Source organism: Microcebus murinus, chromosome 7, assembly GCF_040939455.1.
Source record: "Microcebus murinus isolate Inina chromosome 7, M.murinus_Inina_mat1.0, whole genome shotgun sequence".
NCBI classification, from domain to species: domain Eukaryota; kingdom Metazoa; phylum Chordata; class Mammalia; order Primates; family Cheirogaleidae; genus Microcebus; species Microcebus murinus.
This window is the reverse complement of record NC_134110.1, coordinates 21,815,109-21,834,479: the sequence shown is the minus strand read 5'-3', so window position 1 is coordinate 21,834,479 and position 19,371 is coordinate 21,815,109. Positions and strand designations below refer to the sequence as shown.

Genomic DNA, 19,371 nt, shown 5'->3' with positions numbered 1-19,371 from the left:
ATTTTGATAGGGATTGCTTAGGGTAGTATTGCCATCATAACAATATTAAGTCTTCCCCTTTATAAACTTGGAATGTCTTTCCATTTATTTGTGTTTTCTTTCATTTCATTCATGATTATTGTATAATTTTCAGAATACATTTCTTTAATCTCTGTGGTTAAGTTTACTTTTTGTCTACTTTATGTGGATTCTTTACATTAATTTCCTCTTGGATTATCCGTTGTTAGTATTTAGAAACAAACTGATTTTTGTGTGTTGATTGTGTTATCTATAACTTCATTGAATTCGTTAGTTGTAATAGGTGTGTGTGTGTGTGTGTGTGTGTAATCTTCAGGGTTTTCAGCATATAAGATCATGTCATTTGCTAACAGAGGTAATTTGACGTTTTCTTTTTCTGTTTGGATACCTTTTATTTCTTTTTCTTGCCTGATTGCTTGCCCTGACAGGACTTCTCCGTAGTAAGTTGAATGGAAATAGTGGTATTGGGCATCCTTGTCTTATTTGTGATCTGAGAAGGAAAGCTTTCAGTTTTTCATCATTGAGTAAAATGTTAGCTGTGGGCTTTCCATATGTGACCTTTATTATGCTGAAGTAATTTTCATCTTTTCCTAGTTTACTTTTTTTTCCATCATGAAAGGGTGTTAAATTTGTCAATTTTTTTTTTTTTTTTTTTGAGACAGAGTCTTGCTTTGTTGCCCAGGCTAGAGTGAGTGCTGTGGCATCAGCCTAGCTCACAGCAACCTCAAACTCCTGGGCTCAAGCAATCCTCCTGCCTCAGCCTCCCGAGTAGCTGGGACTACAGGCACGCGCCACCATGCCCGGCTAATACTTTCTATGTATATTAGTTAGCCAATTAATTTCTTTCTATTCATAGTAGAGACGTGGTCTCGCTCTTGCTCAGGTTGGTTTTGAACTCCTGAGCTCAAACAATCCGCCTGCCTCGGCCTCCCAGAGAGCTAGGATTACAGGCGTGAGCCACCACACCCGGCAAATTTGTCACATATTTTTTCTGAGTCGAGATAATTATGTGGTTTTTGTTCTTCCTTCTATTAGTGCAGTGTATTAAGTTGATTGAATTTTGTATGTTGAACCATCCTTGTATTTTATGAACAAATCTCTCTTGAGGATTTATGAAATATAATCTTTTAAATGCATTGTTGAGTTCTGTTTGCTGATATTTTGTTAACAGTTTTTGCATCAATATGCAGCAGGGATAGCATTCTGTTTTGTTTTCTTGCAGAATATTTGTCTGATTTGGGGATCTGAGTAATGCTGGCCTCATAGAATGATTTTGAAAGTGTTTCTCCTCCTCAGTTTTTTTAGAGTTTGAGAAAGATTATTGTTAATTTCTGAAATGCTTGGTTGAATTCTCAGTGAAGCCTTATTGTCTTGGACTTTTCTTTGCTGGGAGGTTTTTTATTACTGATTCAATCTCTTTACTAGTTATAGGTCCATTCACAATTTTTATTTATGATTCAGTATTGATAGGTTTTATGGGTCTATCCATTATCAAAGGTTATCAGATTTGTTGGAGTATAATTGTCATATTAGTCTGTTATGGTTCTTTTTATTTCTGTGGCAGCAGTTGTAATGTCTCTTTTTTAGTTTCTGATTTTTGTTAGTCTCTTCATTTCTTACTCTAAGAGTTTGCCAATTTTGTTGATATTTTCAGTAAACCAAGTACTATTACTTTTAGTTTTTTCTATTTTTTTAATTGTTTGTCTTGTTTATTTCTGCTATAATTTTAAAAATTATTTCCTTCTTTCTGTTAACTGTGGGTTTAATTTGTTCTTCTTTACCTAGTTCCGTGTAAAGTTAGTTTGTTGATTGAGATTTTTCTTCCTTTCTTTTTTAACTGAAATATGACACCTTTTAAAAAAAGACATATTTATTTTTAAAGATGATTATTTTATGTAAATATTTAGTTCTGTAATTTTACTTTGTTTTTACCATGTACAAAGCACTCTGGGCATTAAAAATATAAAAGTGAATAAAATAATCTTTGATGGTTGTTATTATATTACTCATATTTCTAACAGCTAAAAATAATGATTTGTATTTAAATTTTTTTCATGAAATCTATCTTGTTCTATGTTTAATGGCTTTTTGGTTGGTTCATGGTACTAATGGATTTACAGTTGTAGGCTCAGTCTTGAAATAAACTTATAAATTCACTTGATCTCGTTATAACAGATGCTACCTCATACTGAATATAGCTGTGTCACAGATGTCTCTTTTTAGATCTATTTCTGCAAGGCCTAGAGCTATTTAGGATACCATTGCTCACTCTTCACAAATTTTGCATTAAAAATAACTTTGGGAGTTGGAACGGAGTTCTCACAAAGGCACCGACCTAGAAGGAACAAAGAGACATCCACCTATGAGAAATCATTAAGCAGTGGTTCTTACATTTATAAGCCTTGGGTTGTTTCGGTTTCATGTCTTTTAGATTCCCTCACATCTTCATTCTACTTCATCTTCAGTAAAGATCACTCTATTTACTGTCACACATTCCTTTTAATCTTTCCTTTTTTATCTTCTTTTATTCTGTACTTTATCCACCATTAGTTTTTATGTTTTATCTCAGTTACTATTTCTCTTTTGTTCTGTCGTTGCTGTTTTTAATTCTGATTCTGTTCACTGTCACATCTTCACTTTCTGATGGCTGCTATTTCTGTGGTTTCATCTTCTTAGTGCTTGTATTCATTGCTTGTATTCCAACTGTCTTTTAAGTTCATTTTAAAATGTTTTTCACCTTCTTTCTCCTATATCAGTGGCAGCCATTTCAGTGGTTCTGACCCCCAGAGTTTGCCATTTATATAGGAACATTAAATATACTTTCCTAGTATATGTGTCTCTGGCAGGTAAATTAAGTTGTGTACAGTTATGATCAACTTACAACTCTTATTTTTATAAGTATTGTAATCATTTTTTGGTAAGTACTAGCCTATTCCAAAAATTCAATCATAAATCAACACACATAGTATTAGTGCCATTGATAACACTGAAATTGTTTTTCTTTTTTCTGCCACTGGTAGATGAAACCATTCTATCTGCCAGTTGACATCCTTTCTAGAAAGTTGCAATATGGTAACAGTGCAGTTTCCTCAACATTTTACTATGAAAATTTTCAGACATGCAGCAAAGTTGAAATAACGTTATAGCTGACACCCATATACCTTCCACCTAGATTCTGCCATTAGTATTGACATTGCTTTATCACATATCCATTTTCTATTCATCATTTTTCAATTCTTCTTAATTTTTTTTTTTTGCATTTCAAAGTGAATTGCCAGTATCTGTGCACCTCCTTCCAAGGTAAAACGATTTTTGAAATGACTGCTGTCAAATTATCTAGAGTAAACTCTGGTCTTCTGAATATCATTTATTCCACAGAACTTTTATTTGTAGGTCTGTCTCACTAATTCAGTCATAGAAATAGATAAGTGAAAAGTATTGTCTATTTTAAGCAGATAAGTATTTTCATGTGTCTACTTTAACTTTTAAACCTCTCACTAGAGGTCTTGCTTGACCTTCACTAGTGTCTAGATAAGAAAAACATGTTTTATTTTGAAAATCACTATATTATAAATTACTTTGTGTTTTTGAGTGGTAAGAAAAATCAGTGAAATGTGAGGAAATTATAAGAAGTTGGCTCTAACTCCTCTTCTGGGAACTTTGATTATGAACAGCTGATAAAATATCACTAAAAGGACCTAGTGAGGGAAATGCTTCTCTTTATTCTTTTTTGCTTTCTTTCTCTTTTTCTTCCTTTCCTTTTTGTCCTCCCTTTTTTCCCTCACATTCTTCTTCCTTTTGTTCCTCTCACCTTTTCTTCTTTTCTTTAATAATACTTGGGGAAAGGCACATATTTTATTGCATTTATTTGCTGAGGGGAAAGAGAGAGCCAAGAGGCCAAGTCATGAGATGGAAGGGCCATTGCAGAGCAGAGAGAACAGACTCTAAATTAAGGACTGGGAAACATTTTCTGTGAAGGGCAGCTGGTATTTATTTTAGGCTTTGCAGGCCTAAAATATTCAACTTTGCTATTGTGGTATGTAAACAGCTATAGACAATATGTGAATGAATGAACTTGGCTTTGTTCCAATAAACTTTATGGACACTAATTAGAATTTCATATAATTTTCATGTCACAAAATGTTTATTATTTTTCATATTTTTTCAACTATCTAAAAATGTACAACATTCTAAACTTGAGAGCTATAAAAAAACAGACTACTAGATTTAACATGAGCTATGATTCGATGACTGCTATGGTGACAGGGATTAAACCTTGGACAGAAAATATACCAAAAATCAGAATTAGTATATGCTTTTCCAAATTAGAGGCCTTTTATGTGCTCTAAATTTTATATACCTTTTATATACCCTAAATTAGGTGGAGATACAGATGCAGTCAGATAATTAAGGTGTCATTAGACTGAGGAAAAAAGAAGGATGCTTAATATACTTGATTCCACCATTTATATGGAGGTTCTGTCATGGCCTTATTTATTCCTGTCTCATCAGTGTAGCTGCTATTTGTAATCTTAGGGTAGAGAAGCAGATCATATAGAGCGGGCTACTCTTAAATCCTCCCTTTAATGATGTTAAAAGCTCAAGTTTTGTAGTCAAACCTGGGTTCAAATCTCTTATTAGATGTGTGACTTATTATGTAATTCTTCTGGGTATGAGCAGAATGGGAGTTAATATAGCTAACTCATACACTTGTGAGGGTGATAATAACAATTACACCATTAGTCGTAGCAGCTAACACTTACATAGTGCTTAGTATGTGCCAGGCAGTGTTCTAAGCATTTTATATATATTAACACATTTAATTCTCTCAGAACATGATAATTCTTACATATGCACCACTATTTTAATGACGAGATAACTGAGACAAAAGAATGGCTGAGTATTTCATTCAAGATCACATAGTTAATAAAAGGCAGAGCTAGTATGTGAACTTGGGCAGTCTGGCCTCAGAGTGCAAGCTCTTAGCTGTTAAGATTTATTACCTTCTAAAATGGGAATATCTATAAAGTGCCTAGCCCATAAGTCCTCAGTAAATTAGAGACATATCAACTTTACAGAATACAATGGTACCATTTCCTAAAGAAACTAGTGTATCCATGTGGTAACAGATATGCATAAATGTGAGGTTCAAATTACGATTTTTCAGAAGGTTTTTACTCTTTTTCAATTGCACATTATTTATGGAATTTTTTTTCCATAAAGGTTTTCAGTACTACTAATGTTAAGAATTAGTTATTTCAGAATGAATTGCCCTTAGCAAAACAGTATAGTGGAAATGACTTAGATTCTGAAGCTGAAAGACTCCTGGACATCTATTCTAGTCCTACTTCTGTACTTTCTTTAGATCTGTGTAATCTTGTGTACATGATTTGACTCTTTCAGTTCTGTTTGTTTCTCTCTTTGGCTATGGATTGAAGATATTCCTCAAGGTCATGGGATTCAATGAGATAACCTACGTCAAAGTGCCTAGCAATTTATCTAGTATGTTTTGTAATCAGGCATTCAACAAGTGTTTGTTTCTTGCTAACCTCCCTGTTACATAAAATAACTTAAAAATTAGTACTGAAGGGACTTTTCAAGGTAGGAAACTGAGGCCCAGAACATTATTTGGTCATGATTGTGTAGCTACTTAGAGACAGAGGGATCTGACACCTAATAATGCAGGTCTTCTAATTTTTCAGTCTTGTTCTGTTTTTGCCGTTCACACTCCTTTATGCAGTAGAGATAGGAGTATATGTATTTAACAGGTTTTGGAGGGTTATTTAAAAAATATCTGGAGTATTTTGGTATTTTGACTGTGAAAATCTTTTCAAAATCATAAGGATAATTTAGTAAACATTGAGGCCCTTCAAATCATGTATATGAAGTTTTAAAACTGCTGTTTTCCCCATTCATATTTATTAATTTTTAATATATAAATAGCATGCTTATTATAGAAAAAGTAAATTGGAATCAAAAAGGTGGAAGTAGTTTTAAAACTCATTCTATGACATCACCCAGAGAAAAATCACTATTAATACTTTGAAACAACAATGGGTTTATCCTACACCTTCTACTTTGTAACTATCTTTTGTCAGTTAGTGATGTTTCAGGAAGACTGTTCCATGCCAAATTCAGATCTTGGCAATTTTTATTTGTTTAATTGTGTGATCTCTATATCAGTTCATTTAAGTAATCCTCTATTTTAAGACTTTTGATACATGTTCATAATTTTCCTCCAGAAAGGAAATGCCTATTTGCATTTTTCACTGGGGAAATCTGTAGTTTGGGAGAACATGGCATTAATCCGTCATTCTTTACTGAAGAATAGCAATATATGTTTTAAGTCATCTGGATTTTACATATCCCTTTCTTTACATGTTGTCACTTTTCATATTTTGCATGATATATCTGGAATAATTTTAATTTTGATAAGTGGGATTGTTATTGTTGCATATGTAGTAAAATATCTCTTAAATCATGTTCATACAATTTTAAGTATGATTTGTGAGTCTTTTTTCCTATTTGCATGCAGTGAGTGGTAAATTTGCGTGTAGCTTTTGAAAAATATAAGCACGATAATGAATTGAATGTGTTTATCAGTTTTTGTCATCTATCTTCATGGTTTAGAGTCAAAGTCTTACTTTTGAGACAAAATTGGACTTATTAATATGCCCCTTATCTACTTATTTGTTGCCTTGTTAGTTTGAGTTTCTCATGATGAACAAGATATAAACTCTAGTGCCATTGGCAATTTAGTCCTACATTAGTAGGATAATTGTATGAACATTTTGAAAATTAGGTGAATTATTTTTTCTTATATTTTGATACTTTATAGTTTTTATTTCCATACTTGTGAATTTGGGGCCAAAAAGAATAGCTATGACTTACATTTCTTTGGATCCAGTAGTCTACTTAAATTATGGTAATCTCATATCATCAGTATGAGCATGGAATTTTAGAGTTAATAAACCATAGAGATAGATAATGTAAGTTCATTTTCTTGCTTGTTCAAATAAGCCCTTCCTCAGTCTTCTTGATTGCTCTGCTAGAACAGCCATAATATAGAACATTAATCCGTGTACATTAAGTTCACAAGTAATGGGAGTAAGATTTTGCCTAACAAAGCTTAAAATATCCCATGTTCCTATAATATATAATTAATGAAGAGGTTTAATGACAAGTTTTAGGTTTAATATAGTGTACTTTAAAGCAATTTTTTTGCAGTATAATACTGGCTTTGGATATTTCACTTATAAATTTATTTTTAAATCTCCCAAGTGGTTGATAATTGGGAAACATAATTTTTATTCCAAATAGATAATCTATGTTAATTACAAATCAAGTATTCACAAACTGTGTTATATAAAGAAAATTGGACTGATGCTTTAAATAGACTCATTTTCTTAATGCTAATTTTTAAAGTGATAAACTCTTAGCCATAAACCATGTGATTTTTCAGCTATTGTACTAAACAAGTTAAGCACATATACCATTAAACAAGCTCTCCCCCTTTTTAACCAAAGGAAAGCATACTCTATTAAAACAGTGCTTTCAATATTCATTGGCATTCTTTATTGTAATATCTTAGGAAGTAGTTGTTGAATATTTCACTAGCCAAAATTTGTGGGTAAATAGTGGCTCTTCACTTTCTACCTATCATCTTAATAATGCAGGTTTATTACTTCAGTGCTTGACTAACTTTTGCCTTAATGATCTGTTGAGCTTTATACCTTAGTGCTGTACTAATCACTATGCTTGTTGTTTGAATGTTTGATACAGGAAGCGAGCAGCTGCAAAGCATCTAATAGAACGCTACTACCACCAGTTAACTGAGGGCTGTGGAAATGAGGCCTGCACGAATGAGTTCTGTGCTTCCTGTCCAACTTTTCTTCGTATGGATAACAATGCAGCAGCTATTAAAGCCCTTGAGCTTTATAAAATTAATGCAAAACTCTGTGATCCTCATCCCTCCAAGAAAGGAGCAAGCTCAGCTTACCTTGAGAACTCGAAAGGTACCCCTAACAACTCCTGCTCTGAGATAAAAATGAACAGGAAAGGAGCTAGAATTGATTTTAAAGGTAAGATGTTCTGTTTTTAATTGAGAATTGTTGACTGAAAAGCATAATAGAGATTTTAATGTGTGAGTTTTTGTTTGTTTAGTTTTCCTTATTTTGTGACAGAACATGATAATACAGTGTAACCAATTTTTTATTGTGGTAAAGGACTGGAATGAAAATTGAATTAATGACAATTACATTTTACTTGTCTGGTGGTTGCTAATTAGAAGCAGATTATACTACAGAAGTTAATTTGTTAATGGATTGTTGGAACTTAAAAGTTTCTCCAAGTAAAAATGTGTTATGGTAGTTAGTCTCCTAAACTGAGCCACAGAGTCGGTTTAAGTTATGGAATAGCTGCACTAATAAATATCTGGCATGAGTTCTGGAACTCCAGGACTGTGTGGTGAAAGAAGCAGAAAAAGGGAGCAGTGACTTTTTTTTTTTAACCATTTCTAAAGGTAAGGCAAAATTTTGTCATGGTGATGTGAGAGATGAGGAAAAGAGATTCTCTTTTCCTTCTAATACGTTCTCCCTATATCCCGCTCACTTTCCTCCTAGGCACTCCTGCTGCCAGGGATCATGACCCACCAGTGGCATTCTTGACTCAAGTCTTTTGTTTTCTAAATGGTCCTATGTTGCAAAATAGTTAAACTTTTTTTTTTCCATTCTAAACTCTAATCTTTTTGTCCTTCAGCGAAAGTAATTAGTATCAGTAATGTAATTAAATTTCCAAATGACTACCAGGGCTCAACCCCATTAGAGACAATTGTATTTTAAAAGAGAAAGCTTTTCTTTAAGACATATATAAGTTAAAGAATGCTTTAAAAATTTTTAGTAACATCATTGGAGTCAAGTTTAAATGAATTAGTGAAATGGAATTGTGTTTTAACCTGTACTGTTTCCACAGTAAAACTGTTTCCATCACTTGAGACAACTTTGTTGCTTCAAAATGTGTAATTCTATTTCATGAGTTAGTTTACACAATTGGATAAATAGGTGAATGTTGTCAGTATATATAATGTGGAAGCTACTTTGACTTTAGCATACACATTTCTCTAGCAGGTGTGCACCACAGAGTACCAGTTGCTGAATGTAGACTGTGCTGGCACAGATGAATGCAGCCAGCTATGGGGGGGGATAAGATACATAATGGATATACTGATCCTTTTTTTGGCCATGTACTTCATCTTAGAGGTGCTTATTTTTTTTTTGCTCAAGTCTACATAATTTAGTAGTTTCAACCCTTCCTTAATATGCCACTGTCCCCTTCTCTCTCTCTCTTTTTTTTTTTTTTACAATATTCTGTATTGTATGCAATATTCTATGGTATATTTCTATTAGAAATTTTAGATGTTTTAACTACGCTAGTACTTTTATTTGATTATTAATTATATTTGTTAGCTATAGTTACAAAGTTGTATAGAGATTGAATAGGCTGCCCCAAACACTTTTTGCATAGGAGTTTTTCAAGTGTGAAATATTACGAATTAAGAATATTTTCAGGAATACACATTTTTCACAAAATATACAAATAAATCTTACAAAAATGTCTCATATAATACTGTCTCACTAGAACACCTCTTTTTCTTGATTACCAAACTTTATGAACATCTGTATCTTATTGCAGTGTTTTTGACTAATTTATACATATGTGTATATACAGATGCGCGCGCGCACCCACCCACACAAACACACACACACACACACACATATATATCTGAAAAACTCAATTCAACATATCAAACAAAAACATTGCATGGGAAAAGTATAGGTAAATTCTAGATTGGATTATAACTGTCCAAATCATTTGAAGATATTCTGAAAGCATGACATATCAACAAAGGATACGTGGGTCTAGAATGTTGATCTCCCTGAAACAGACTGTTACAACAAACAAAGGAAGTCTTTGTTAACAACCTTATTATTTGATGATAAGGAACTTAAATGTTTTATGTCCTAACAGGATAGTTATTTATAATAAGTATTTTCTGTGTTTTGGTTACATTTTAGCAAACTAGGGGTTTTGCATTGGCTTCTAAGAAGGTATTATAATATTTTCCAATTAAAATAATGAGAAATAGGCTTCCAGTTAGTGGTTTTATACTGTTTGAGAAGCAATTACTGCTGTTTAACTAAAGGTATTTAAATATTCTTAATAGAACAAACCTAAGAATTAATTCTGAAAGAGTGCTCGTAAAAGTAACTATATGGGTATGGACACTCTTGTAGCTGGGCTGCAGATCGGATTAGTGGTGTGATAAAATTTTTGTGGTTCAACTTTGGAAGCCATTCGTTCACTGATCATTTACATTTTATATTGTCTTTTACTGTGAAATAAATGTATTAAAACAAAGGTAAGAATCATTAAAATTTGTATATGTTGTACAGTCCATGTATAAGGGTATACTTGACACAATGAAGGTTAGATTATCTATGTGCCTCTAAAATTATGCTTAAGTATTTGATCTAATGATGACAAGTCTGTCCTTTATTGATTAAAGGGATGGATTAAGACTTTTCAGCATTATGTTGTTTGACCAATATAATCTCTAGAAATTTACAAAATATATACAAAATATATCATTTGTTTTTACCTGTAAAATAAAAAAAATATCTTTCATTCATTAGCCAGAAGGGGAAAGCCTTGGCTTTGAAAATAATACCTCAAAGAGCTGGGAACTGTGATGAAACTTTGTACCCATAAGGAAGAGGAAATACGTTTTGCTGACTATATAGTCTCTATGCTACTTGTCTGCTCATAAGTTGACTTCCTCCTACTATTTGTTTTTTATTGCCCAAAAACTATTTTTTTGTCACTCTGTAAGGTACCTGATTCCTGGCTGCAGATAGCAGTTTCAACTTCAGAGCTTATGAGAAATGGTGTATTCTTTTCAATCACCCACATAATGGATCCTCTGGAACAAACTAGGAGGACCCAAAAAGAACCAGTTTGAAAAGAGCCATTTCCAAAAGATGATATCGAAGGAACCTTTTTTAAAATCTTGCCTTCTTAATCTTTTGAGAACAGTAGTGAAACAAGGAAGAAGACGCCTCTCAGGAGAATAGTAGTGTTTCTCCTCTATAGGGAAAATGTAAGAAATGTATTGTGGTGAATCAGCACATGATATGTTGGTTCATATTTACAGTTAAAGTGACATGTTAAAGAGAGTTCATACTGTCTTGACCTCATTAAAAGCTATGTATTATTGAGAGAATGTGAAAGAATGAGTGAGGTTGTTGGTTCATCAAAAAAATAGGTAGGCATTATATTTTGTTTGCTGAATCTAAGTATTAGATACTTTTTTTCTTTAAGAGTTGTAAATCATAAATGATATTGAGTCCAGAATTTTTGGCTGTTTTACTTTTAGAATTTAATACAACAAAGTTAACATGGATATTATGCAAGTAAATGTTCTCTTTTTTCTCTGATTTTGTAGATGTGACTTACCTCACAGAAGAGAAGGTATATGAAATTCTTGAATTATGTAGCGAGAGAGAGGATTATTCCCCTTTAATCCGTGTTATTGGAAGAGTTTTTTCTAGTGCTGAGGCACTGGTACAGAGCTTTCGTAAAGTCAAACAACACACCAAGGAAGAGTTAAAATCTCTTCAAGGAAAGGATGAAGACAAGGATGAAGATGAAAAGGAAAAAGCTGCAAGTTCTGCTGCTGCTATGGAAGAAGATTCAGAAGCATCTTCCTCGAGGATAGGTGATAGTTCACAGGGAGACAACAATTTACAAAAATTAGGGCCTGATGATGTGTCTGTGGATATTGATGCCATTAGAAGAGTGTATACCAGATTGCTCTCTAATGAAAAAATAGAAACTGCCTTTCTCAATGCACTTGTATATTTGTCACCTAATGTGGAATGTGACTTGACCTATCACAACGTATACTCCAGAGATCCTAATTACCTGAATTTGTTCATTATTGTAATGGAGAACAGAAATCTCCACAGTCCTGAATATCTGGAAATGGCTCTGCCCTTATTTTGCAAAGCAATGAGCAAGCTACCCCTTGCAGCCCAAGGAAAACTGATTAGACTGTGGTCTAAATACAGTGCAGACCAGATTCGGAGAATGATGGAAACATTTCAGCAACTTATTACTTACAAAGTCATAAGCAATGAATTTAACAGTCGAAATCTAGTAAACGATGATGATGCCATTGTTGCTGCTTCGAAGTGCTTGAAAATGGTTTACTATGCAAACGTAGTGGGAGGGGATGTGGACACAAACCACAATGAAGAAGATGATGAAGAGCCCATCCCTGAGTCCAGTGAATTGACACTTCAGGAGCTTTTAGGAGAGGAAAGAAGAAACAAGAAAGGTCCTCGAGTGGACCCACTGGAAACTGAACTCGGTGTTAAAACTCTGGATTGTCGAAAACCACTTATCCCTTTTGAAGAGTTTATTAATGAACCACTGAATGAAGTTCTAGAAATGGATAAAGATTATACCTTTTTCAAAGTAGAAACAGAGAACAAATTCTCTTTTATGACATGTCCCTTTATATTGAATGCTGTCACAAAGAATTTGGGATTATATTATGACAACAGAATTCGCATGTACAGTGAACGAAGAATCACTGTTCTCTACAGCTTAGTTCAGGGACAGCAGTTGAATCCATATCTGAGACTCAAAGTCAGACGTGACCATATTATAGATGATGCACTTGTCCGGGTAAGTTGGGCTGCTGTTTAAAATAAATAATAGATTAAAAACCTAATTATGGGGATATTGTGATATCATTAGTGAATTATTTTTATAAGTGACTGAAAAAAAATGATGTCATGTAGCATAGGAATGAATACATGAACATTTCTGATTCTAAATATAAGTAGTATACTTTTGTTGCTCCTAAGTCTATAAATGTGTTCTACAAAGTATTAGCTGTCTTATATAATGAAATCTTGAAAACTAGAGCCAATAGTTTCTCCATTCAGAAGAGAAGAGGGTGTTGGGGAAAGACCTGAACACAGGAAAAGAGAAATGTGAAGTGTGGATGTGAAGTCTTACTGGGAGAAGTGGTACAGTAGAACCATACAATGAAAGGATAAGTAGTATCCCCAAAATTCCATCATGTGAAATTTAGAGTTGCATTAATATGAACTTGATGAAGTGACCATGGCAGGTGGGTGCATGTTGCTAGCAAGAGTTTAAAGTCCTGCCGGGCCACTCAGAATGTCCCTGTATGGCACTGCCTACTTTTGGCAGTTTCTTCTCACTTAAATATTCATAGGGACAACTCTGGATCTTGAAGCTTCTGAGAAAACAGCAACTATTCCAAGAATTTTAGGAGTAATGGTGGCTGTATAATCAACCAAATCCAGGGAGGTTGAACTGGGAAAATACTGGTAACTCAGGTACCCATCTTCTAACTTCCTGTTTCTCCAGATAGGGTTGCCTCTTGTCTCTTCCTTTTCTCCACAGAAGATAAGAATTTTAGTATGCCCATTTAAGAATGCAGGACTGGCCAGAAGACAGAAACCAATTGCCAGTCACATTTTACTAAAATTTAAATTTGTAACAAAATTTCCTAGTATTAGGTATCACTGTCATTGCTCGTTCTTTCTCATTGACTTCAAGTAAAATTTAATAGCAACTAAAATTAAGGTATCATCAACCTATACTAGTAAAGGATAGGACAATCATGATACCGACAAGTAGGAAATGATATTTATTTTAAAATATATTTTAGTTTTAGAATGGATTTTTCTAAATCTCAGAACTCATAAGACTATAACCCACTGGAAAAAGTTTGACATCTTAGAAATTAAAAGTTACAGAGATTTTGTACCATTTTTCTTTGTTACTGTTTTTTTTAAATGCTGAATATTGTTATAGTGTTGAAGAAAGATTATTATTTAACTCAGGCCTCAGGCAGTTTTGCGGTGGAAATGGGGGCTTTAACAAGTAAATATCATTGCTTGCTTTCTGGTGCCCTTTTTATTTTACTTTGGTAGTTTTGAGCCACATGAATAATTAATATACTTAATGACTAATCATAAGGCACCAACAACCTATTTCCCATAGTTTAGTAGAATGGTAGTGTATTTTATAAGAATGTGAGTGGTGGTTTATGAAAAGTATGTTGAGGTCTGTCTGTGAATATCCATTGTTAGAGCAGAACTGTAAATGCTACAACTACACACTTTATGTTTGGCTTCTTGGAATGGGATCCTTTCTGCTTTCTTTGTCAAAAGCTGTGCCTGGCCTTTAAAAAACAATAAAATTACTCTGTAAGACTCATTCCAGAGTTGTTAAAAATGATCTTATCTGCCCTCTGCTCAGAAGTCTCCCAGGCTTATTTTCCTCACTCCCATACTTTTTTCCCTAGTAAGGCAAGGCTAAGAACCAACAAAAGTTTAGGTACTTATATACTTACTTTATTCTGTTTTAACAATTATCATCTAGGATTTTTAATAAACAATTATTTCAGTTCTTAAAGCCTTCTAAAGTGTTAGAGAAAAATTAACTGTGAGCTTTTTAATTGTTTTGACTTTTTTTTAAAGCAAGTTCTGCTTAATTATATAAAAACTGGATATCATGATTTGGCCTACTCTAATTAAGGATTCACTAGATAATATCTGTACTTGAGTACTACCAGTCCACAAAAGCAGTTCACTTCCGAAATCCCTTGTGTCAGGCACTTTGATAAGCCATGGAGATATAAGATATGGTACCCACTGATAAGCTTCCTAGAGGCTCTAAAATGCTCATACTAAGCAGATTTTACTCTTAACTTTCTTATTCCCTTTCTTTTCCTCATTTTCTTTTTTAAATGTGAATTGGCTAGAAAAATAAGCATAAAATAGGTCTTAGAAGACATTGATAATTTGCATGTTTTTTTGAAATAAATATTCATAGTAGGTATTGATTATGATAAACTCATATTATTTTTAGTGACACCAAGTGGAAGGTTTACAGTAAAAAGTGGTTTAAGGTCATTCTCTACTGTGTACTCTTCAGAGTACTGGTGAATTTTTCAACATCTTATTCCCCAAAGATCTACTTTGCTTTTTAGGCCTCATTCTTCTTTATATATCACAGTTTGACAAACAAGACAAACCCCCTGACCACTTTCTTAAGACCTGCTAACTTTGAACTTCACAGTGGAACTGGGTAGAGAACAAGAAATGCGAAACTTTGTGCTGAGCTTATTATTAATAATTAAAGTTATAGCATCCTGGACTTTAAGAACTAAAAGGAGCCTTGAAGTTCATCTACTCCTTAGTTTAAAAATGAAAACCAGAAGACAGCGACTGCATATATGGTACTCTTGAGTACATTTTCTGTTGGGTCTTATTTTTTCAGTTGTTAATTGTAAGAGTACTGGTGATAGTCAAGACTAACTAGCTTGGAGAAAGAGTGAGGGGTAGTAACTTGAATTAATAATTTTAGATTTTTAATAAATAGAATACATTCATTGCTTTCATGTACCATGAAATTCAAACCAACTAACAAATTTTTCCCTAACTGGAGTTTTTAGAGGAACTGTCTTTTATGACGAGACGAATTAGTGGATATAGTACTTTATTGAATCTAAAATAACACAGATTATAGGACACACTATTCTTTTATTGTTACTAAGGAAGAAAAATGATGCCAATTAGTTGCAAGATACTGTCAGTTGGGTGGTATATTTTGATTTCAGAGATAATGTGAAAAAAGAAAAGTCAATTTTGGATTTTGTAAAATATAAGTTGTTTCTTCACAAATAGATACCTCACAATTGCTTAGGAACACTGCCACCCTACCCTTGCTTAAGTTACTGTAACATTTCCCCTAGATAAGTCTTCACTACTTTTTTGTTGTTGTTCCTTGGAAAATAATACAGTGATATGCATGAGTGCAGAGCTCAGCTTTCATTTGAGTGAAAACAATCCTAATATGATGAGGTCTTTACATATTTATCCATTTGTGTACTCTTTTACAAGTAGATAATTCCTCATTTTTATTAGACAAAGCACTTCGAAGGATAGTATGTTTAAAAGTTTTTAAAATTACTTTTTAAATGGAAGAAGACAGTATTACCATTTGTGAGGTACCCTCAACTCAACTGCCTTCTCATCTAAATGGGAAAGTTGTTTTAAGAGATTCTGATTAGGAGCTGTGGTATAAAGCCTAGGAATTTTTAATTCTGGTAGTATTCTCAAGATATTCTGATAAAGCCAGGCATAAACCAACATTTGGAAGATGGATGTTGGCTCCGTTTATATATACACATATATATTGGAGCCGTTTTTATATACAAGTACATGTTTAGGAAACTGCCACATTAAAGTAGTAGAAAGACAAACTTGGTTCTGATTAGTCAGGGAGTTGTAGAATTTCAAGTAGATATTTAAAAACCAAAAGGAATGGCTGAGATGTAGAACTGGATAGGGAAGTTGAAAAATAGGAACTAGCACAAATAAAGGTGATTGGCACAGATGAAAAGTCCTACTACCAAGAGGTTCTCTGTTCAATCCTCTGAAATTCACTGGCTCATTTTATCTGAGTTATAAAACACTGTCTAACCCAGCTTCCAACATTTTTTTTTTTTTGCAAACACTTTTAGGTGAACCTGATTATTGAAACATAAACCTGATTCTTTTATCTATTAATTGACCTACAGTGTTTTGAGAATGAGATTATTTTGTGTTATTCTAGGTATATTTAATTGTATCTGAAACATTCACTATATTGTGCTTAATGTAAGTACCATTGTTTCTTACAATTTATGCTAATTGAAATTCAGAACTTCATGCTTGGTTTATGTCCTCAAAGTAATTTCTTAAAAATAAGAATGAGAGAATGAAGCAGGTTTACATAGATTGTTAGCATCATATAATAATTTAAAACAATGAAAGTCATCAAAGTCCTTAATATTACAAGTAAGGAAAATTAAATCTAGAGAGATTTTTGGCCTACAGAAATTAATGGCAGAATTGGAAGTAGAACTCAGGATTACAGGTCTCAGGGACAAATGTGATTATGTGATTTGAGTGTTACACAAACATTTACACTTTGTATTTGAGATAAAACAAACTTTTCTTTATCCATTTGGAAGAGAACATAAAAACATATATCTGGATGATCTAAAAATCCCATTCTAATCAATAGTTTAAACCTACTCACTTGCAGACTCATAGAGTGTAACAAGTTGAGTGAAGTAGTTTAAGCGAGCCTTTCTTGGAGATCCTAGGCATTCAAAAGTGTTAGAAAGGTCTGTTTTATCTGAGTGCTACTTCAATTTAAATATTCATGCCATTAAGGAATCTTTTCAGTTATGGATAAGGATGGATTTGATCTAATAACTCAGAATACTACAAGATTTTAAGTGGTAGTATTTTACTTTTAATTTTTGTACATCTGGCAATATGATATTTTTATATTGAGATATCCTACCTAAGTATTCTGGGAATGCTTTGATATCACGTCAGTTTTTAAAAAATGATTTCCCTAGGATTTCATCATCATGGCCAATTAAAAAGTTGAGAAATTGAAAATTGTTTTAACCAACAATTAATGAAATCAAGTCTTAGTAAGAAGAGGAAGTCATATAATGACGAGGTAGATGTCATTACATCCAGTCTATTTTTGTTTATTTTTCCTCAGTAATCTGTCTTTTGCTAGTCTCTATATTAAATTTTTACAAAATATACTGTACTTTAAGAAATACCTATATATTTCCTATGTATCCATATATTTCCACATCTGAATACCTATATATTTCCTATATACAGAAAATACCTGTATATTTCTTATATACCTATATATCTACATCTGTATTCTAAATGAACTCAGGAATGCTTACAAATTCTCCTTTTCTGAATGTTCACTGATATATTCCTCCAATTTCCAAATATCCTATATTTAAAAAACTTTGGATTTTAGAAATGTAATTTTAAATGATATAGCTATTACATGTTACAGCTATTACCTGTAATACACCTTTACAATTTGGTTTTTAAATCATTTTTTAATTGATTGAATAATGGATTGGAGGTTGCTATTTTTAAGAAAAGGAAAACAAAATGCAGCCCTTTATGTTAATGCCTTTGTCAGAATGATTATTGCTAAATTTTATGTTAATGTGTTTGTTACCACAATTAAAAATAAAATATTTTTTTAAAAAGTCTACTCATGTATTCTTAAATAATACAATATTTAAAAATCACTGTACAACAGAATGGTAATCTAAAATGGATAATAATTGAAAATTTTTGCCTAGAAAATTCAGTTGCTAACTGTTTTTCAAATCATTCTTTTGACATATTTATTGTAAAAAATTTAAAAATATAGAAAAGCATAAAGAAGAAAAAAGTCATGTGTAATTGTAAAGAAAAAGTATCAGTTGTCATTTTGGAGAGGCAATAAAGCAAAATAGCTTGCTGCCTAGATTAGAATCTGTTCCATGACTTACAAACTGTGACTTGAGGAAGTTAACCTTTCATTACCTCAGAATCCCCATCTGCAAAATGGAATTAATAATGTTACCTACCTCGTAGGTTGTTGGGAAGATTAAATAAGTTTCTACATAGAAAGTGCTACATAAGTGCAATAGTAAGAGCAACAGCAGCTAGTCTGTATATACACTGACTTTGTGCAGGGAATTCATCTAAGTATTCATAGATATTAATGTATTTATTTCTGTATTTTTATTTTACAGATGAAAGAAAATGGTAAAGTTATGTTTACAGTTGCCACATAAAACATATTATATTAAATTCTTTTGGCACTCAAGGTGGAGACCATAGAGTAGAGATTGGTGAAAGTGGACAGACATATACTATCTTATTAAGAATGACAATAAATTTGCCTAAGTTGTTATCCAACATGTCTTAGGCAGAACTGAGATTGGATAGAACACAGGTCCTCTTAATCCTGTAGAAATTCTTCACCAAGTCCTTTAAAAGGTTTCACATTGATAAGTAGTTAGCTCTTATTTATGAATGTTAATGGGGAAAAGCTATAGAATACATAGTCTAAATGTCAAATCTTTTTTTTCATTTTGGAATATATTTGATAAAGGCAAGTATAAACATTGACTTACATCCTAACTCAGTTAAGAACTGGGAGAAGAAGTCTAGGAATGGGTTACATTTGAGCTAAGATGTTAATTCTAATTTTAGTCCTCAATTCTGTATACTTTGTAGCATGAAACAATTTTCCAACTGGAACTTTTTATTCTAAGGTTATTTTAATATCTACATTTGTTTGACTTCAGTGTCTTGGAACCATACATAGTCTATGTCAATTTCCTTTGGCAACATAAAATTGCAAATCTTTTGTTCAGAGAGT

The 19,371-nt window shown here is 32.7% G+C and overlaps 1 protein-coding gene across 6 annotated transcripts in view; it reads left to right on the top strand.

Annotated features, from left to right (window-relative positions):
* The window catches only part of UBE3A (ubiquitin protein ligase E3A), a 113,658-nt gene that overhangs the window by 70,334 nt on the left and 23,953 nt on the right, over positions 1 to 19,371 (top strand). For all 6 annotated transcript variants that reach the window (XM_012759897.3, XM_012759898.3, XM_012759900.3 and 3 more), the window contains 2 exons: positions 7,801 to 8,099; positions 11,519 to 12,765. In XM_012759897.3, the coding sequence (XP_012615351.1) occupies positions 7,801 to 8,099; positions 11,519 to 12,765 (1,546 nt within the window). The remainder of the gene's footprint in view (positions 1 to 7,800; positions 8,100 to 11,518; positions 12,766 to 19,371) is intronic.